The sequence below is a fragment of the Arabidopsis lyrata genome (assembly GCF_000004255.2).
Source record: "Arabidopsis lyrata subsp. lyrata unplaced genomic scaffold ARALYscaffold_3, whole genome shotgun sequence".
Lineage (NCBI taxonomy): Eukaryota > Viridiplantae > Streptophyta > Magnoliopsida > Brassicales > Brassicaceae > Arabidopsis > Arabidopsis lyrata.
Window position 1 is genome coordinate 4,168,257 of NW_003302553.1, and position 21,465 is coordinate 4,189,721.

General features: G+C 33.9%; 5 protein-coding genes across 7 annotated transcripts; all 5 read left to right on the forward strand.

The window, feature by feature from the left end:
- The first annotated feature begins 813 nt into the window (after positions 1-813).
- Positions 814-4,752, forward strand: LOC9318734 (SHUGOSHIN 1). Of its 2 annotated transcripts, none has more exons than XM_021031716.1 (18): positions 814-927; positions 1,273-1,460; positions 1,575-1,612; positions 1,700-1,796; positions 1,884-1,907; positions 1,999-2,067; positions 2,159-2,200; positions 2,300-2,366; positions 2,481-2,538; positions 2,630-2,800; positions 2,900-3,004; positions 3,114-3,188; positions 3,287-3,385; positions 3,467-3,553; positions 3,666-3,749; positions 3,834-3,938; positions 4,053-4,136; positions 4,218-4,752. In XM_021031716.1, the coding sequence occupies exons 1-18, from the start codon at positions 882-884 to the stop codon at positions 4,492-4,494; spliced, it is 1,716 nt and encodes a 571-aa protein (XP_020887375.1). In that variant the 5' UTR covers positions 814-881; the 3' UTR covers positions 4,495-4,752. The 2 variants fall into 2 exon arrangements, with proteins under 2 accessions (XP_020887375.1, XP_020887376.1); XM_021031717.1 differs by having other exon boundaries at positions 3,290-3,385; positions 4,218-4,701.
- A 313-nt stretch (positions 4,753-5,065) lies between these two features.
- LOC9318735 (serine carboxypeptidase-like 7) lies at positions 5,066-8,029 on the forward strand. 2 transcript variants are annotated; one of them, XM_021031718.1, is made up of 14 exons: positions 5,066-5,211; positions 5,309-5,454; positions 5,868-5,944; positions 6,022-6,144; positions 6,228-6,330; positions 6,433-6,470; positions 6,558-6,662; positions 6,746-6,832; positions 6,919-6,987; positions 7,060-7,131; positions 7,210-7,328; positions 7,415-7,528; positions 7,623-7,668; positions 7,761-8,029. In XM_021031718.1, exons 1-14 carry the CDS (start codon positions 5,075-5,077, stop codon positions 7,839-7,841), a joined length of 1,317 nt encoding a protein of 438 aa, XP_020887377.1. In that variant the 5' UTR covers positions 5,066-5,074; the 3' UTR covers positions 7,842-8,029. The 2 variants fall into 2 exon arrangements, with proteins under 2 accessions (XP_020887377.1, XP_020887378.1); XM_021031719.1 differs by having other exon boundaries at positions 6,561-6,662.
- A 559-nt stretch (positions 8,030-8,588) lies between these two features.
- LOC9318736 (S-protein homolog 15) lies at positions 8,589-9,382 on the forward strand. The gene has a single exon (XM_002882624.2). The coding sequence runs from the start codon at positions 8,846-8,848 to the stop codon at positions 9,239-9,241; it is 396 nt and encodes a 131-aa protein (XP_002882670.1). The 5' UTR covers positions 8,589-8,845; the 3' UTR covers positions 9,242-9,382.
- Positions 9,383-14,105: 4,723 nt separating this feature from the next.
- On the forward strand, positions 14,106-14,882 carry LOC9318739 (S-protein homolog 21). The gene has a single exon (XM_021032989.1). The coding sequence runs from the start codon at positions 14,273-14,275 to the stop codon at positions 14,669-14,671; it is 399 nt and encodes a 132-aa protein (XP_020888648.1). The 5' UTR covers positions 14,106-14,272; the 3' UTR covers positions 14,672-14,882.
- Positions 14,883-17,643: 2,761 nt separating this feature from the next.
- LOC9318740 (zinc finger protein ZAT5) lies at positions 17,644-21,105 on the forward strand. The gene has a single exon (XM_021030500.1). It carries the CDS (start codon positions 19,629-19,631, stop codon positions 20,820-20,822), a length of 1,194 nt encoding a protein of 397 aa, XP_020886159.1. The 5' UTR covers positions 17,644-19,628; the 3' UTR covers positions 20,823-21,105.
- Positions 21,106-21,465: the final 360 nt, after the last annotated feature.

Genomic DNA, 21,465 nt, shown 5'->3' on the forward strand with positions numbered 1-21,465 from the left:
CTATATATGGCTTACGAATGATTGATTCTGATACACATACAACTCAGTAGCAAAACACATATCTTCTCCAGATCGTAATCAAAAACCAAAAACCAGAGGTCAATACAGGGCCGTGCTTATGTTGATAAAATAGAAACCTTCGCCTACGACCCACTTTTATATAATAAAATCATTCAAAAGTCCAATCCCACAATATTTATGCATAGTAATTGTGCGTCAAGTAAGAAACTAAGAATGGTTATGTTTATATTATTTTATCAAGAGTTATTGAAATCTTTCAGTTAGAAATTGAAAGCAAACAAAAAAAAAAAAAAATTGAAAGCAAACATTAGATTAAAATATTTGGATGATTCATGATCGCTTGATATCATAACCATCTATTTTATTTATATTTGTGGATTTAATTTCCTTCTATATAGTTGATGACATATGATTTTTCTTTTTTATATATTTAAAATGATGATCACATAGTCAATTGATAAATACATTTTCCATTCTAGTTATTTTCATGAAGCCTTATGGTGTTTGTGATATATGTGATCATTTCAGTAAAATTTATTGCTTCACATGCACTTAATTTTATTTTTTTATTTTTATTTTTTTTTCGCCGCACTTAAATTTTTTTAAATTTAAATTATATGGAGTATAAAAAAAATAAATAAATAAATAAATAAATAAATAAATTTGTTTATGATGGAGTATATTTGACAAAAAAAAAAAAAAAAAAGTTTATGATGGAGTATTGTAAAAAACTTTTTTGACTGTCCTTTTACTCTCGATAGTCGTATATAGTGAAGTCACTCTCACTCACTTTTTTTTCCCTCCGGGATTCAAACTCCGATTCCGATTGAGCGACGCGACGAGCTGATTAGGGTTTCACGATGGTTCGCGCGACGGTTCTAAATGTCGGTGATCATGCCGGTGAAGGTTCGAATTTAGTCTTGCTTACGAAATCTCTCTTCGCAATCTGTTCGCCTTCCTAGTTCTGTGTTTTAATTTGAAATAGAGAGCTCACATCTCTGTAGATTCCTTCAATCGGAATACTAGACGGTTTTGTTCCGATTTAGATGCTAAATTGAGTCTCTGTGACCTAATCCGTTTTAGATCTTCGCCAATTGTTAGTTTTCTCTTCGCATTCGGTTGTTTCAATCTCATTTACTTGAAATTTCTGGGCGGAGTGTTGTTCTTTGTCGATTTTAGGGGTTTCTCTAGTTTGTGCTCGAATTACACGAGAATGCTAGCTTTACGATTAGATTTGTATTAAATCTGTAGGTGTGCCTATTAACAAAGCTAAAGGAGAGAAAATGGTTCTGGAACCTCCGATGAACAGTGCACAAAGACGAAAATTGGGGGATATTACTAATTTGCAGAATCAGAAGAATCTAATGAATCAGGGAGCGAAGCAGCAGAAACAAGCTATATTAGTCTCTTCCAAAGAAAACGCTGAAAATCTTCAAAAGGCACTGAGTTCTTGAATTTGTTTATGACATTCTTCAGTTGGATATAGAGAAATGAATTTGTTTCCTTTTCTTTGATTGTGCTTATTCAGGCTCTTTATCAACTTATTTTTGCAGGAAAACATGAGACTGATGAAAGTCGTCACTGAGAGAGAGTAATTTTTGTTCGAAAATATGAAAACTTATGAGTTTTGCGTGTACATTTATTTGTTGCTAATACTTATTGTTGTTTTGTGACACAGTGGAATCAAAAGTGAGCTGAAGAAACTTAGGATTGACTTTCAGAAGGTTCAAGAACAAAATTTGCTACTTGCCCAGGCAAACGCTCGTATCTTGGCGGTACGTCTCATCTTTGTATGGTTCAATTGGAAATTCTCTGGTTACAGTGTGATTTCAAAGCAATTTTCTATTCTTCTTTCCTGGCAGGAGTCCAATACAAGCAAAGACCAAGTATGCTTTTTCTGGAACTTAACTTGCTCAAACACAGGCTTGCTTGATCATTAATTATAAGTTCCTCAGCTGAAATTTCGGTGCATTTCAGCTGAAGGTACTTCAGCACGAACTTGGTTGCAAGAATGGGTTAGTCATGGCCAGGAAATTACTGCTTAAGGTATGCTATCGATTTGTATGTAATTTTCGTTGACCATGATTACAAACTAGAAAGTTAAATCACCTAGAAAATTGTCATCTTTTCTTTCCAGGAGCAAACCCTTCCATGTACACATCATGCAACAAAAGTAAAGGTACTTATGAGAATTGGCTTTTGTGACCTCTGGAATCAGACATTATGACCCTACTGCTCCATTGTTCTTATGTTTCTTCTGCATTGTCGTGACCTTCAGGCTCATGCAAATGCTTGTGGTGGGGCTTGCAGAACCTTTCAGCCAAATGACGCAGATCATGAGAATGGTAAGATAAAACAACATTCAGGCATAAAATGAAAACTTTTCAGCTTATTATCATTGTGGATTCTAGGAATCTCTTAGCATGCTTACCTTTAGTGACTATTTGTTTCATTTTCAGCTTCAGAGAGCTCTAACGTTAACTCATTGCAAATAAATGAGAAAGCCAACAATAAAAGGTCCGGTCTCTCTCTTGCTCAATCTGCTTGATGTTTCATCTATAGTCTTGTAAAAACTAGGTTATCCTGGATTTCTTGCTTTTCTTTATAGGAGAGTTTCTGGAAGGAAGAATCCTACCAATTCCGAAGTATTAGATATTATTGATAGACTGGCAGAGACATGTCCGACAGAAGACAACATTGACAACAAGAAATTGGTCTCAGATGGTGACTATGCTGCTGATAAAAAGGAGGTTTTCCTCGACAATGCCCAAAGCAAGAGGTTCATTTATTCAACGCGATTAGATGAGTTAGTTATATATTTGTATTTCACTATCTTATTTGGGCTTTTATTTTTTCTCTTGTGTTGTTTTTGCTGCAGGTATTGTGCAGGAAGGCAGTCTGCCAGTTTTAAAACTCGAGCCACTGGCCAAACGGTAAACTTGCAAAAAGTGGTTGACACCAGAGAAAATAAGGAGGATGCAAGGTTTGTTAACTGCCTATTTTCCAGTTTCAAAATTAGGAATAACATTCAAAGCGGGTGAAGACTAGTGGAACTGACTTGTGAGTATGCACTTTTTCTCTGTTTTAAGCAGGGTTTCTTTGAAAAAGCATCCTGACTGGGTAAAATCTCAAGAACCTGAGCCATCTGAAAACCCATACGAGTCAAGGTTTTTTAACTGCCCTTTTTCCAGTTTCAAATTTAGGGCTGACACTCAAAGCCTGTGTAGACTTGTGGAAATGACTTTTGCACTCTCTCTGTTTCAAGCAGGTTCCCTTTGAGAAGGCGTTCTGCCCGGTTAAAATCTCAAGAACCTGAGCCATCTGAAAGCCTCCATGAGTCAATAGAGACAACCAGGAGGAAGAGGTCTACAATAAGCGTTAGGCAGTGTCTATAAGTAGTGTACCTTTATGAAGGTTGCTAAACATGCGGTTTTATTTTTCGCAGGTCTGGGATGTTCAATATCCAAGAGCTGGGCGTTATTCAGAACTTGAATGGTTTACATGATGATCAAGAGATTGCTGCAAAGGCCGGGTTTGTAGAAGCAGCACATGTTATTTCCTTTTCCACTAACATATCCCTGAACGAAGTACACTTATGCCATTTGCGGTGTTTTCTTTTTCTTTCTTTATGGATGTCATTTCAGATGCTCTGTGCGTGAACTGTCTACCGGGTCTAAACCCGAAGCAGTAGAACCACATGACTCAAAACAGATAACCGGGAAAAGCAGGTTTTGTAGTGATAGATAAATTTTCTGTATTCTGCAGAATTAAAGAGTTAAGACTGTTATCTAATGCGATTGTATTTTCCGCAGGGTATCTTTGAGAAGACAGTCTGCGAGGTTTAATTTCCAAGAGCTGTGCGTGACTGAAAACTTGAATGGTCCACATAATGATCAAACGATTGCTGCAAATGCCAGGTTTTAGAAGCTTCACATGTTCTTTCCTTTTCCATTCCTCTTGATTGATAACTTATTCATAAACCAAGTACATTTATGCTACTTCCTCTTTTTTCTTTATGGATGTCATTTTAGATGCTGTGCAAGTGAACAGTCTATCAGGTCTAAACACAAAGCAGTAGAACCACATGACATGAAAGAGACAATCGGGAAAAGCAGGTTTGCAGTGATAGATTAATTCTCTATATTCCGCTGAACTAAAGTTTTAAGAGTGTTTATCTAAACTGGTATACTTGACAGAGTCTCTTCAAGAAGACAATCTGCAAACATTGAAACTCCGAGAGCCATCAAAGAATCCGCAGATCCGCCTTTGCATGATGACATTATTGAGGAGTCTAGTCATGTATCATCATCGGTTTCAATGGAGCTTAAAAGAGAATCAAAGAACAAACCAACATGCGATGAATCAGAGGAGATGAGAAAAACAACTGTTGGAAGACCTTCAAGGCAAGCTGCTGAAAAAATCAAATCGTACAAGGAACCCTCACTTAAGGAGAAGATGCGAGGGGGCTTCTGAGTCTCGCTAAGATCGAATATCCTCTGGTCAGCCTCTTTTGTTTGAGATTCTGCGACTTCACTTTTGTTCAATGAGCTATTTCTTGATGCTGTAATCACAATGTATATTCGTAGTTGTGTTCTCTTCTTTTAGATAGAGCTAGCGAGTGGTCTTGCTACTGTACAAGCACTAAGCGGATTGGAAGGTTTAATTCGGTTTGATGGAGAACCTCTCTGTGTAAGATTTTTACTCTGCTAAGTAAAATCTTTCGGAATCTCATCAGTTCAGGGGTAAAAAAATATTTTTCTTCATTTTTTGATTACAGTAAATAAACTAGTAAAAACAAGCTCTCTAATTATATTATGGGTAATTAAACTCGAGCGGTGGTAAAACAAAAAATCTGACAGTTTTGACAACGAAACCAAAGTTCAGAGATTGGGAGTGAAAAGGACACAAGTGAATCACGGTACGCAATCTACCGCCTGTCTTTTAAAGATAATTCTAAGGTTTTTTTTTGTTCTTTTGTTGTTTTTTTCTTTCTATAGAGCTATAAAGGTTCAATAATTGTACTTTTGAGGAATTGATTTATCAGATAAAACGAATGGCTCACGACTACGTTTCCTCTGTTCTGCTTCTTCTTATTCTCCTTATCTTCTTGAGTCAGCGTACTGTTTCTTCCTCTATCGTCAAGTCTCTTCCTGGTTTTGATGGCCCTCTTCCCTTTGAGCTCGAAACCGGGTTTGTTTTCCTCTCTTTCTGTGATTGTTTGATCCGTTGTTCTGAGTTTCGAGATAATCTAAAGTATGCATGAATATGGTTCTTTGTGAATGAAAAGGTATATTGGTGTTGGTAAGGAAGAGGAAGTGCAGTTGTTTTACTACTTTATCAAGTCTGAGAGGAGTCCACAAGAAGATCCTCTTCTTCTCTGGTTAAGTGGAGGACCTGGTTGCTCTTCTATCTCTGGTCTTCTTTACGAGAATGGTAATATCTAACACATCACTTCTTTTTAACTCATAGTTATCATGTTATGTTGTGTCTCTCTGCTTCGTTTTCTGTGACTTGTTTTGTTAGGTTTGGAGCTTAAAAGATTGAGTCTTTCTCAAACCTTACACTAAACCTTAAACAATGTGCACTCTGTTTTTTTTACTTAATAGAGTAGACAACATTGAATCTCGTGTCTCCATACCGCCAAAGATGCCACCTTTCCTGCGTTTTGAGATAAGACAAACACACCTTTAAGCCTTGATATCACAAAAGGACGAAGAGCAAAAACAGCTGTTCCAATTTGTGGTCCATGCTTTTAACCGACTTGAGTTCTTCTCAGACTAATTATAGTTCAAATTGTCACCTTTTAGCTTGATCCTCACGTGCTCAACTCTACATGTTTGAATCAGGGCCTGTGACTGTGAAGCTTGAGGTTTACAATGGAACTCTTCCTTCCTTGGTCGCTACTACATATTCGTGGACTAAGGTAGCACAAGGCCGTGTTTGTTTTCACATGATGGTCTATGCTCAGATCTTTTAAGCTGTGTATCATTTTTATCTTAGGTTTCGAGTATAATATATTTGGATCAGCCTGTTGGAACTGGCTTCTCTTACTCAAGAACTCAACTTGTTAATAAACCAAGTGATTCAGGAGAAGCCAAGAGGATCCATGAGTTTCTTCACAAGGTGAAAGACTAACTTAATTGTCTCTTGAAAACATTTACTCTTTGTGCAGAGATATTTAGGAGTTTATTTTGGTTGATATGCAGTGGCTAGGCAAGCATCAAGAGTTTTCCTCCAACCCTTTCTATGTCGGTGGGGATTCTTATTGCGGTATGGTCATTCCGGCACTCGTTCAAGAAATCTCAAAAGGTATGATTTTATTTTTGCATATCAATCTCCAAGCCCTTTTCTTTGAGTCTCGTTTCTTTATCAAATATTTCTCTTTATAACAGTATAAACATGATGGTGCAGGAAACTATGTATGCTGCAAACCTCCAATAAATATTCAGGTTCATCGGCGTTTGTTGCTTCTTATATTATACCTTATCGAGCATTAAAAATTGATAGATTTCGTCCTTGCTACACTGACAAAAAAGCAGGGCTATATCCTCGGAAACCCATCAACAGAAAATGAAGTTGATAATAGTTATCGCATTCCATATGCTCATGGAATGGCACTGATCTCTGATGAACTCTACGAGGTATGTAACATGACATGCTTTTACCTCTTGTACCCACAATGAAAGTAGATAACAAGCAATTCAAAAATCTTCTTTTCTTGCAGTCAATGAAGAGAATCTGCAAAGGAAAATATGAAAATGTTGATCCACGTAACACAAAATGCTTGAAACTCGTTGGTGAATATCAGAAGGTACACACACACTCATGGAAATACTAGTTGATGTTCTCTTCTGTCTACCTAGTAATCACTAATTCAGACTTTTGTGTTATTTGTAGTGCATTAATAGAATAAACAAAGCACTTATAATAACGCCAGAGTGTGTAGAAACATCTCCTGATTGCTATGTAAGTATACATCTTGCACTCTTTTAAACCATTGAGAAAAAAAAAAGGTATTGTACAAGGTTGTGTTTGCAGATGTATCGGTATTTGTTAACTACCTACTGGGCCAATGATGAGAGTGTGCAAAGAGCTCTTCATGTCAATAAGGTCAATACAATAAAACAAGTCAATTTCAGATATTTGGTAACGAAGTGTTAAACTCTTTAGGAGAATCTATAATTGCAGGGGAGTATAGGGGAATGGGTACGTTGTTATCGGGAGATACCTTACAATCATGACATTAAAAGCAGTGTACCGTACCATATGAATAACAGCATCGATGGCTATCCTTCTCTCATCTTCAGGTGAGAGTTTAACCTCTAGCTTTTGAAGACGTGCTTCAAGATTCAAAGACTTTTTGTGAATTTTGTGAGGTTATTTGGGTGAACAGTGGGGATCACGACATGGAAGTACCTTACCTTGGAACTCAAGCTTGGATTAGGTCTCTTAATTATTCTCTCATTGATGACTGGAGACCTTGGATGATAGGCGATCAAATCACTGGGTATTACCGTTTCTTTTGTTTTGATGGGGCTCTCTTGTTAACTCATTCTATTGTTGTATATATGAGCTCATTAGACTCGCTCTCTTTGTGGCAGATACACGAGGACTTATGCCAATAAGATGACATTTGCTACCATCAAAGCAAGTCTTTTCCTCTAGTTTCATTTCCACTCAACGTTTTGATTGCAGTTTTCACATTATATTTCTTAATTGATTTGTGGGTTTGATTATAGGGAGGTGGACACACACCAGAGTATAAACCAGAGGAGACTTATATCATGTTCCAAAGGTGGATCAGTGGTCAGCCTTTGTAACTTGAAGCCAAATTCTACATTTCTCGTTTTCTCAATAACAAATTCCAACAGCTTTCATAGTGTTTAACATGCTTGTAATAATTCTGTAATTGATGATAAACGAATATTGTTTTTGAGGGGTTCTTTTATTAATTTAGTCTGTTGTCTTCGTATGCTCTAAATGAATAAGATTTGAGACGATAAACGAATTCATATTGCTATTAGTTAACTACTTAATCTAGATAACCGTCCAGGCTACGCGCGTGGGTTATTGTGTAATATTTTTTTAAAGCAAATGAATGAAATATACTTTGTAAGCAATAAAAAAAATACACACACATTGGAGATAAATGAAATGGTTAACAAATCCTATAATGTTTTTTCTCTAAATTTGGAGGGCTTTACCTCTTTTTTTTGCCATTTTCATTTTTGCATAATTTTCTTTACACATAGTTTTGGTATTAAAAAGTATGGAGAATAGGAAAAAATTAAAGATTTGAGAAAATATTTATTAATTTATTTTAATTATTACAAGTAGAGAAATTAATTGTGATAAATTCATGTAAATAATTAAAAATACTACTAATAATTAAGAGAAAAACAACTTTTGGTTTCATATATGAATTTTATTCTCCACATTATATTAATGTTAAAAGTATGGAGAAAATTTTAAATAAAATGGAAACTATAAAATATCCGAAAATAAATGTAAGGGAGAAATATTTATTTATTTATTTATTTATTTAAGAAATAGAGAAAATAATTGTGGTATATTAATGTAAATACATTGCAAATAATTAAGAGAAAAAATGACACATATCAAATATTAAAAGTGCCAAATGTCAAAAACTTCTATTTTTGGTGCACGTTTGTTTAATTGGTGCACGTTTGTGTTCTAATTTTTGCATGGCCTTTAAAACTTCTATTACATAAATAAACAAAAAAAAAAAACTATAAATAACTACACCTTCATGTTCTTTAAATTCATATTACTCCGAAGTACATTTTAGATTTAAAAAAAAAAAATGAATCGCCTCATAGCTTTTTTGTTAATCATTGCTTTGTCTTTTGGATTAAATGAAGCTTGCGAAGATTGCACAATAATATTTCGAAACGCACTCGGTCCTGGTACTCTTCTCAAAGTCAATTGCGAATCCAACAGTAAAAATCGAGTCACCGGCACAGTGAAATTCAAAAGTATGCCAGTTCGTATAAATTTCCGTGAGGCTGCATTTGAAAGAACAACATGGCATTGCTTAGTGCAACAAGGGAAGTCTTTTCAATACTTTAGAGCATACAGAGGAAGTGCTCCAATTCCTCGATGTGGTGAGTTACGTGTATATATTGCCAAACGTGATGGGATTTATTTATCCGCAAATGCTGGTCCAGAAAAGCTCGATCAACGTTGGACGACAAACTAATGTTTTTTTTTCTTTTCCGTAATGCTAATTTATGTTTATGAAGCTCAAGCTTTCTTTCGATTTTGGTGCTTAATTAATAGACACAAATATGTAACAAAAGTATGAATCCATTGAATATAATGTATCATGTATGAATCTGCATTCGTATGTGTTTCCCTTATTGTACAAAGGAACCCATCTAAACAAATTGCAACCAAGATTGATTAATCAAACAATTGTTGATGGATCGAATCAAAATGCCAGAACCATGGTCAAGTCTTTAATTTAACATTTCTTCTAACTCGGTCTTTTGATCTTTCACCCTCTTCCTCTTTACATGTTCTTTAGTGAAACATTTCATTTTCAGCTTTATCCAAGTAAATTCCGATGAAATATGCATATCATCAAAAAAAAAAATTTCTTTTTGATACCAACATGATCAAAATTTTCATCTTGATTTAGTATTATACTATAAGATATTTCTGAGTGAAAAGATTCATTTTTCTTGTTCATATGTATTTATATAAAAACTTTAAAAAAAAAAGTTGACTTAACTCAGTTTAATTTATTAAAACTTGAAATAATTAGAAATTAATGTAAATGTGAAGATGAGTTTTTTCAAAAAAAAAAGTTATGTAAATTTGTTTATTTTAATAAAATAAGAAGAATTAAAACTAGTGAAATACTCTATTCATTAAAAATTTAACCCATTTTATGACAACAAAGAAAAAATCAAAGAATATTTAAGAAAATTTACTGAAAGTTTGTTTCCAGAGGGTAAGACTAAGAGGCACCAATGAATTCTATATATGTCCGCCAAATGGAGTTCAAACATCAAACCAAAGTGATTCATAATCTGGCAATAATTGTTAAGGATGAGAAAAACTTTGACAAACATATGAAGCCTATAAAAATCTCCAGAGACATACACAAAGATAATAAATAAGTATTTTGTGATCCTCCCCAAATATAATCTATCAGATTGATTCAAAAAGAATGAATCTTGTATTTAGCTTTCTGTTTTTTATATTAGTCTTGTGTTTTGGGTCGAATGAAGATAAATGTCATAAAAACACTGTAGTTTTTCGAAACAACCTTTTTGTAAGTCATAGTACTCTAAAAGTCCATTGCAAATCCAGAAACGACGATTTGGGCGAACATTTTGTGAAATTTCAAGATCCTACATACAATTTTAGTTTTCATGATCACCTCGTTCTCACGACGATATTCAAATGTAATTTGTGGAAGGGAGCTAGGCTGGAGTATCATAGGAATTTTACAGCATATGAAGGAGATCCCATTTATAGATGTGGCGCGTTGTACACATGGGATATAAGAGATGATGCTATTTACTTGGCAAAAAATGATAAGCCGGAGCAACTCATGTATAGTTGGATTAAAGGTTGATGTTCGTAAAGCTAAATTCTCATTTCATCTTATGCACTAATTATGTTGCATTTTTGTGTGTTAGAATTGACAACAGAATAATGGATCTTATCTATGTTTTCTTATGATCGATTTCGGTTTATGAGTCATATCTAAATTTTCCATTTGATCTCATCGACCAAGATTTACAGTTTGTCTTACGAAAAAAAAACGCAACATAAATTACTGATTTTTTTTTTCAAACTGTACTCTTCTAATATATAAGATTCATAAATCGAAACCATATACAAGAAAATTATTTTGTTGCCTTTGGTGTATATTCTAACAATAAAAATAAAAAGGCAACTTAATTAGCTCATATAAGATGGAATTGGAATAAGAGCTGATCAACTTTAATTTTTAATCCATTGGAACTTGAGCTCTTCTGGCTTACCATCTTTTGAGTAGTAAATTGCATTATCTCTAGCATCCCATGTGTGTAACTCACCACAATTAATAAGAAAAATGGATGTATATGCCACAAAAGATTGATGATACTCCATATGATCCCCCTTCCACAAATCACAATCAAATTCTGTATTGAAGATGATATTATCATGGAAACTAAAATTATATGTTGGACCTTCATAATTTACAAAATGTTCGCCTAAATCGTCGTTTTTAGATTTGCAATGAACTTTAAGAATACCCCGACTTGCAAAGAGGTTGTTCTGAAAAGTTATGGTGTTTTGGTGGCACTTAAGACTAATAGCTTCACTAGAACCAAAATACAAGAAAATAATAACAAAGAGATAGAAGAAAATATTATTAACCATTTTGAGTCAAATGGTTTTTTTAAAAGCTAATAATACTTGAGAGGGTTCCAAGTAAGAATTAATAAGATTAGCATATTTATAGATCATGGATTTCTCAAAGCAAATGTAAACAGTAATAATTGCTCCGTATCCTCCCTAAGTAAATGTTGGGCCAGTTGTCAACAACTCAAGATGGATTCCCAAAGTAATTGAAATGGTTTTAAACTTTTATTAATGCACACTATTTTACTGGTTTTAGTTCTTCATTTTTTTGTCTAACGGTTAAACGCTTAAACATTGAAATTTAAGTTAAAAAATCTCATCTCACTTTTTCAATGTCTATTAAAATTTTAAAACGAAATTAAAAATGTTGCAAAAAAGGGATATTTTGTGTGAAGGCTTAACTATTGAGAATGGTTCCTACCAAAAAAAAAACTATTGAGAATGGTAGGATTGTTGTTGTTGAATAAAACAAATAACAAACGACGGAAAGAAAATCGTATTAAGGGAGAGTCATATTCTCGCTAAAAGTCATACATTAATTAGAAAAGAATAACCGTCTTTAACCCGGATTGACTTTGAGATATTAATGCGACGAATGTGTTGCGTTTCTGTGGGATCCGGTTGCTTGATCCATACGTGACCTAAATTAACAGAATATCAATTTGGAGTATCTGTCATTGCAATTTATCCACTATTTTTTTTTAGTTTAGATATATAATATACATATCTAAAGAATATACACTGTAATGTTTTTTTATTTTTGATACATAAATTATTTTGTATTACTTATTTGGAATCCTCCGGCGACGAATTGAACGTTCACGTCTTCGGTCACGCGTGTTACACAATTCCCTAATTATGATCGCCCCACTGCTGCTTTCATATATGTCTTCTGAATCAGTTTGTATAATTTTAGTTTAGGTTCAAATTATGTTTTTTTAATAATCAAATTAATCTATCATTTTTCTTAATATAGTTCCGGATCGATTTTTTATGCGCTTGTTTGAAAATAGGATAAAAATTTTCATTTTAACCACTCTTAGAATTTAGTTTTAACATCAATTACTTCGGTTTAGTTGAGAGATTTATCGGATAATCTTAGATTCAATACCCCTTGCAAACTTGATCAACTTCTCATAAGATATTAACCATTTATAATTCTGCCACGTATTTTTAAATTACTACGTATTAAAAATTGCAATCGATAAAGTCATGCTTGTTAGTAATTGTTATAATTACTTAAAGACTATGAAACCTTCTAACATTCTATATCAGAGAAAAATTTTCTGCTTCCGCATATTTTCCTCTCTCTATCCATTACCCTCCCCACGGTTTCTTGATCTTCGTTTTAAAAATCAGAGAATTCACTGCAAAAATTCAATACAACGTTACGGTATATATCGATGAATCGTGTACCGTTTCTCCTTTTTGTTTTTGTCTTTGGCCTTACCATGATGAGTAACACAGCCTTATCCGACTCCTACACAGAATCCGTGTGGATCAGAAATAAACTGAGTGACAAAAACGATCTTATAGTCCATTGCAAATCCACTGACCAAGATATGGGATACCATAGGGTGCATCCCTCAGGATCCTACCATTTACTTTACAAAGAACATGATTACGACTTTTTTTGGTGTCATCTATGGCAAGGACCTAATTTTAAGCATCATCAAGTTTTTGTTGTTAACGATGGAAACGTGTGAGAAGCTAGAGAAGACGGAATCTACCTATCGGTTTATCTCCTTCAGCCTGCATTCGCGTATGGTTGGGATGTTCCATTAACCTTATCAAGATCTTCCTCACTGGGATCGAGTTTTATCTTTCTAAGCTTGTTAGCCTCTTCTTTATTTTTGTTTTATTTTATCTAGTTTTCGTTTAATAAATTTATTTTATTTATGAATATTGGAATTTGTTTTTTAGTAGTGTTTGAAACACTCGAGATCTCCCATGTCAACTTGGAGAGTTTACTTTCTTAAGAGTCCTAATTAATGAACATGAACCTCTTTTATTTTCCTAGATTAATTTTATATATTACTTGAGTTTCTACATTCAAGAATAGGGTTTTGGTATGCGGTTCGAGTTACCCAAACTTAGTATGAGAGGTTCGTTCAGCATTAATAGATTAGATCGAAGGAATATATATCGGATTAAACAAAAACTTATGACTTTGAATTAATAATCTTACATCATCATTAGAATTAGAAATTGAGCGGAGTTCATCAAATCAAGTATTTATGTCCATGTAGATATAGATAAAACGAATTTATATATCGAAATCTGTGTTGTATTTATCAGGAAGGAAAAAAAATACATAACGTATAATTTGTTTATCCATCAAATCCTACAAACAATATATGTAGATATCAGATCTATGAGAGATAATATCAATTCCCAACGGTAATCTTAACAGTCCACGTCGAGATATATGATATATCACACAAAGTTAATCTTCAAATCATCTGGATTAACTACTTATATAATCCATGAAATACTAGGGTTTGTTTTTCTTCTTCTTTTAAGATGAAAAAAATAATAATATAGAACACCGTTAACAACAAGTTTTTATTTTTGTGGCAGAACCGCTAATTAAATCTCTGTACTATATTGTTATTTGTTATAGTATAATTTAATATACACATCTCCTTAAAATATCCAAGAATCATTGTTTTATTTAATGGTAAAATGCCAATCAGTGTAGGACTTGTTTTTATTTTCAGGTAAATGTTATACACAAATAAAATAGAAAAAATAAAAGACAGATTTTTACGGGCAGCCTTTTAAACAACATTTACTCAAAAATTCAAAACATATATAAACTCCTTCAAAATACCCATTACTTCAAAAAAAACGTAAAAGAAAAGAAAAGATGAAGTTAGGTGTGACAATATTTCTGATTGTTGTATGCTTATACACCGAACATGTGATAGGAGGATCGGTGTTTATCTATAACAACCTGCACCACGGACACTATTTACAAGTGCATTGCAAATCCGGAGACAGCAATCTCGGTGACCACGTGAGACGCCCCGGTGCGGCGTACAGTTATTCTTTCACTGATCATATATTTGGAAAAACGCTTTATTGGTGTCATCTATGGAAAGGTAAGGACTGGGAGAATCATGTGGCGATCGTTGCCTACGAAAGTAAGCAGTTGCCTCATCGCGACAATTGGGTTAGATGGTCGGTCAGGGAAAATGGCATCTATCAAAATGTGAACGGTGAGGAGAATTACCATTTCAGGTATAATTGGGATGGTCACGTTTAGATTTGGGTTTCATTGATAATCATGATTCCCCATCTAATTATGTATAATATGGTAATATAACTCCTACTAATTTTGTTGTTATATATTCTTTTTGATTCGAGGGAAGATGTAAGAATCAGATCTACCTCTATATTTTAGAAATGATGTACGTCTCTGTTAATCATTATTTTAAATGATAGATTACTACTTAAATCTAATTTTAATTTTTGAATTAAGTAAACAAGAATAAATAGTCATTAGTTTTTCATTCTTTGCTTTTTCGTAAACATATAGTCAATATAATAATACTTATATACATTGATATTTTAGACACGATCATTTTTATCCGAACACAAATGGTAGATTTGTCAAATGAACAACATTTTCATTTTAACGTTGCATCCAAAAGCAAAAACGAACAACACCTTAGTATTCATTCTTTTAAATGTGATCTTCTAGGTTCTCCTCGTGATATTGGATTATAAATGCCATCATTGCGGGAAAGTGAGCTATACTTGATTATTGTTTGTGCCTTTAATGGTCTCGCGGGTATGGCTAGCACAAGCGTTCAAACGAACTGTTTTATCTAGTAAGAAGAACCCTTTCAGTGATTATTTCTCAATAGCTTTGCTTGAAACAAAACATACCGCGGTATTGATATAATCTGCTTGCTTCATTTCATATCATCATCATTGATTATCATTGCCATCAAGACTTGTCTTTTGCCTAGTTGCCTAGTAACTAGCTAGTAACATGCTGTGCTTGAGTTTCCCTTAAGCCTTTCTCTCTATCATAGATGTCTTATCTTATGGAAGAGGACATGGTTTGCGTTGCTACACAAATTTATTATTTTTAGCTAATAACTAATCTAAGATGTCGACGAAAAACAAAAACTATTCTATACGAGATACTCAGTGTATATTTAGTTTTGCTAGGGATGTTGAGCTTGTCAGGACCTCACATCGGAAATTAGAAAATACTTAATACATAGGATATACATGAGTCAATTACTCTTTTTCTTTCACTGCAAATCAATGATATTAATATTATATCATAAAAAAGTTTACATGATACATAAAACTCTCAAAAGCCGGTTACTCATTATCTTTTTTTTTTTTTGATAAACCCTATCGGCTATCCGGTCGGTTCCGGTAGGAACGCACCGAAGTGCTACATAGTGGATTTGGTCCACCGTGTTAACTGTTAGGTCCTTACGGGCTACCACTCTGTCTATCCCGAGTTTGGAATGCATTCCGACTAAGTGCCAGAGGGTAGTCAAGTCGCCTGCATTTCTGGCTACCAGGTAAACTAATTGGGCCAAGGCCCAACTGACAGACTTCCCAAACGAATGTGTTACTCATTATCTATTGATTTTCACTTGAAAACACATAAATTATGATCTAGCCACCTGAAAACTCTTCTTAATATATCAACCCAAATCCATCGAATTACACAAGAATGTGTATTCAGTTCCAACCCTCATAACATAGGGTTTTTTTAAGAAAAATGATAATGTCTGTGTCCATTTTTTCAAATAATTTGACCCAAAAGAAAACCTCAAGCAGTAGAGACAAGGAAAGGCTTATTCTTCATCAAAGCATTTTTCTTCTACTCATAACTGGTAGCTAGAAAAGTGTGGGATACTCACTTTTATCTGTTTACTTTTACATTCTCTTTTATATTAAGAACTTTCTCTTTTGATTTTTATATATAACTAAGAAACGTGCTACGATGAAAGCAGACACGAGATCAAGAACCACTCACTCAATAATTAAAAGCTTTCTTTCTCTTCTAAACGGAACTTTATATACTAACCGACTTGTTCTCCTTAACTCTCCCATTATCATCTCTTGACACCGCTTTTGTACTACTTCTTTGATTTATCTAGATATACTATTCTTTGGCAACGGAGTTGTATACTTTCATAATCAGAGATTTATCAAGTGGATACCCAATTATTAATAATATTTTGTATTTTCAAATTTTAGAGAAAATGTTTTCGCTAATCGTGTGGGCTTCTGTTTAGGTTGTAAAATAAAATAAAACAATGTTCAAATAAATAATATGAAACACCCTCTAAACATCCTAGGTATATCTATACATTCAGCGACATTTTTTTTTTTTTTTTTTTTTTTTTTTTTTTCATTCAGCGACATTTGACAATGAACACTTATCAATGTCAGGATCTAGGAAAGTTTTCTTTATAACAAAATCAGTAAAAATGCTAGTTTACATGCACTCGCAAACAAATTGTTTCCAAAAGTGTTATCCGACAATAAGAACACTCAACTTTTTCTTATAGATTTCGATTGATTAGTTCTGACATCGTCACCTTATATGTTATCTGATAAACGACTTCAACTATTAATCAATTTATTTTTAAGATGATAAACCACGCTAGGCGGCGTTGTGATTTTTTCCAATGAATGATAGAAAAGGAAACAAATGGAAACTTAAGTTTTGTTTGATTAATTCTTTTTCCAATACTTACTTATGTATATAATACTGAAAGCATGTACTAATTAATGTCTATACGTATATACTCCCTCCGTTTCATAATATAAGGCGTTTTGGACTAAATGTTTTGTTTCACAATATAAGTCGTTTTCGAGTTTCGATGCATATTATATATTATTTTAATATTTTATGATCATTTATATTATGCAGTCTCTTTTATGATAGGTTGAACTTTTTAAAAGTAGATCTTCTTAATCGGCGTGTTTTTACCTAAAACGACTTATATTTTGAAACGGAGGGAGTATATGCAGTCCATGTTATCCAGTCGACTATTCCCTAATCATTAGGAGTAAGCAATAATTAGTCACTATCATTTTTATGCTAATTATTAGCTACATCCAACAATAAAGAGTAGACTTTATATAAAATTAACTCAGCTAAAAATAACCCTCATTTCATCTATAAGAAAATGATAATGGATTTGTTTTATGCATATATGTCTATGTGTGTGTGAACATGTCAGAACTCAGAAGGCCACTTATCAACCAAATATACTAATGAAATTGACTAAAATGTATACTTAATTTGAGTATATAAAGTACTCACATTCATCCTAGATACTACGTTAAAGTAAATTAATCTGTAGATGTAACTAAACGTATTTTATATTTTATTTTTTAAAATGCAGTTTCATCTAAAGCTATTGGTCCATTTCCATTCCCGAAATCATTATATTTTGTCTCGGTTACCAGATTGTCCACTTTTAATATATTGATTGATAATATGAAAAGTTTTGGAGATACGATGAGCTGCACTTGCTGATTCGTTGTTACTTAGTAATATATTCTTTACGTGAAGTGGGTGCTCTTCACATCATGCAACCATGAACAAATCGGCATATACTTCATAATACATACACACGCCAACATGTGTTAATTATATTATTATATTTTGAAACTGTATCTTATAAGAAAAAGCAGACTTTCAGTTTACAGGTTTTTTGGACAAACTATAGTCTATAGTATACTAGTTGGTAATACGTGCGATGCGAATGTGCATGTTTCTTGAAAATGTAAAAATCATCAATCTACAAGACTACAAGCATTATCACCTTACTTGCACTCATCCGTTCTAACATATATAACTAACAAAGTTAAATTAATTTAGACATGCATACGTGATACGTCGTTTAGTATTTTATTCAGTTACAGTCCATAAATAAGTCATTGATGTTACTACGTTGGTTGAAGTTCATAGATCGATCGATTTCCGATCCGATCAACTCTTTCTTTCTTTTACTTTTTTTTTTCCTTGTTTTATACAAGATATGTGTGGTCATTACGGAATTCTACTATATTTTTTATTAATTTTCAATCTAAGAGATGAGGACTTGGTCATTATTTAGCATTACCAAAATTATTGTCTTAAGTCTAGAGCTAGGGAATAAGTCGTCGTCTTACTCTTACGACAAATTAGTTGGACTTAAAGTTTTTTTTTTTCTGGTATCAATTTCAAAAATTAATTCGAATAGTGTATTTATTAATTACACCAACATGTATGTACGTAGAGATGAGTACGTATACGTATTAGAAATATGCCAAGACGATACTAATTATTAAAATAAAATAAAAAGAAAAGAGATGGAGTGGAGTAATGGTAGAGAGAGACGACGAAGAGAGAGCCGTAGATTCCGTGAGAGCCAGGCTTGCACTATCATTATTTTACGCATTCGTTCACCCAAAGTAATCTCTTCTACCATTTTTTTCTTTCTTATCTTTTGATATTTTCTCAAAGATGGTAACATAGAGGATTACAACTAATTTTCGTAATTTACTGAAATATTTTCAAGCATAAAAATAGCGTGTCTAGTTAGACTTCAATCTTTATTTTCCATTCACAATAATGTCAAATTTAATGTCAATAAGTACAGAAAATATCGAGCTAGAGGTTAGATCCGGATTATTAAAAACAATTTGAATCTATAGTTTACCACATGTAGTTATTAATATATTTTTTAAAACATGTAGTTCTTTCAACAGAACCAATCCAAAAATAAGTTGTTATACAGAGTAAATTAAAGGGATAATGAAGAGACAAAATACACATCACTCAAGTAATTGTCTAAATTTACACATTTTTTGTTATGTTTTTGTCTCTCTCTCTCTCTCCTCTCTCTAGCTCTTGTGTATTGTGATGAGTTTGCCAAGTTGGGAAGATTGTAATAGAGACAATAACAGAAGTACTAAAATTTTAGAGGCTGCAAAAAGACAAGTCCAACATATTCCACACACTTGAGAATGTGGTGTCTCTCTTTGACTCCTCTCCCTAAATCACTCTCTATTTATGTATGCATCTTTTCAATCCACACACATCTCTCTTAACACACAAATACATATTTATATATATGTAATCCTTAAAGCTGATCATCTCCATCTTCAATTTCAATTCTCTCTATATCATCTTTTCCAATTGATCAATTTCAATAGTACCTCCCTTTCTTCCTGATCTCTCTATATAGCCAATGGAAGCAGCTGCGGAGGCTGTATCAGCCGCTAGGGAGCAATCATTGATCCTTAAAGGGAAACGGACTAAGCGGCAACGTCCGCAGTCCCCAATCCCTTTCTCTATCATCCCTCCTTTGTCTTCGCATGAACCGGATGCTGAAGAAGAGTCCACTAGTCTTATTTCCAAGGAGAAGAGTCTCAATGATGAGATCAACAACAATAACAACAAGAATGATAACAATACTTTGATCAATGATGTTACATCTTCATCTTCTGCCTCTTCATCTTCCAACAAAAATGCCACATTAAAGGCCACGGCTGACGAGGAAGATCAAGATATGGCTAATTGTTTGATCCTTCTCGCCCAAGGCCACTCTCTTCCCCACCACCAACCGCAACCGCACCCGCAACAACAAACAAGACAGCTTATGATAAGTTACCAGGAATCCGGTAATAACAACAACGCGTATAGATCTAGCAGCAGGAGGTTTCTAGAGACACCTTCATCTAATGGGACCACAACGAATGGTGGTGGAGGCAAAGCTGGTTACTATGTTTACCAGTGCAAAACATGTGACCGGACTTTTCCGTCTTTCCAAGCTCTTGGCGGCCATAGAGCCAGCCACAAGAAGCCTAAAGCCGCCACGGGTCTTCACTCCAACCATGACCACAAGAAATCTATCTACGATGACGCCGTTTCTCTCCATCTCAACAACGTTATCACCACAACTCCTAACAACAATAGTAACCATAGATCGCTTGTGGCATACGGTAAAGCTAGTAATAATAAGGTCCATGAATGTGGGATATGTGGAGCCGAATTCACATCCGGGCAAGCATTAGGTGGTCACATGAGACGCCATAGAGGTGCAGTGGTGGCCGCAGCAGCCGCCTCTACCGCCACAGTAGCGGTTGCAGCCACTCAGGCTACTGCAAACACGGCTTTGTCATTGTCGCCTATGTCGTTTGATCAGATGTCGGATGGTCCGGTTCAGGCTCCGGTTAAGAGAGCAAGGAGCGCGGTTGTGTCGTTAGATTTAGATCTGAATCTACCTGCCCCGGAAGATGAGAATCGGGTCAACGGATTAAGCTTTGCTTCAAAGCAAGAACACGAACAAGAACATGAACAAACACAACAGAAGAAACAGAGAGAAGAACAAAAGTCTCTTGTCTTGTCATCCCCTCCTACATTGGTGGATTGCCATTACTGAAATCAAAATTCAATACCTAAAATTTATTTATTAAAAAATTTAAGCAGAAATTGATGAACCAGTTTTTAAGAAAGTTACTGATTCCTTGCTTTGTACAAGACTTGCAAGATTCTTCTCTCTCTCTTTTTTTTTTTCCTTTCTTACTTCCTTAATTTCCTAAGAAAACTAAATATTATACAATTATATATACTCCCATTAGGCATAATGCAGATGCTTTGTAACTACATCCAAAGTTAATGTAATTAAGATCTTTTGGTTACACAATATAAATAATAAAATACCACATTCGTTTAGTATTGGCCTATTGGGGCATTCTCGTAAAGACCACATTCTTAGTTTATATTTACATAAATCAACTAAAAATACATATAAATATATAGCTTTTTCTGTATACTATTATTTTCAGTTGATCCATTTAAATAGTTTTCTAGAAAAAACTTATGTCACGTTCATGTATATACTTGTATTTAAAGAATGAATGAATTTTTTGGATTAGAGAAAAAAATAAAGGGGTTCAAACCCTTTAAGAAACAAAACAAAAAGTTCATGAAAAGGGCGTGACGGGTCCAACTCTTTTTGTTAAATTTGCATTTCAAACAGAAAAATGGTTCATGTTGACATTAAAATTGTAGGTCGAGAGTGA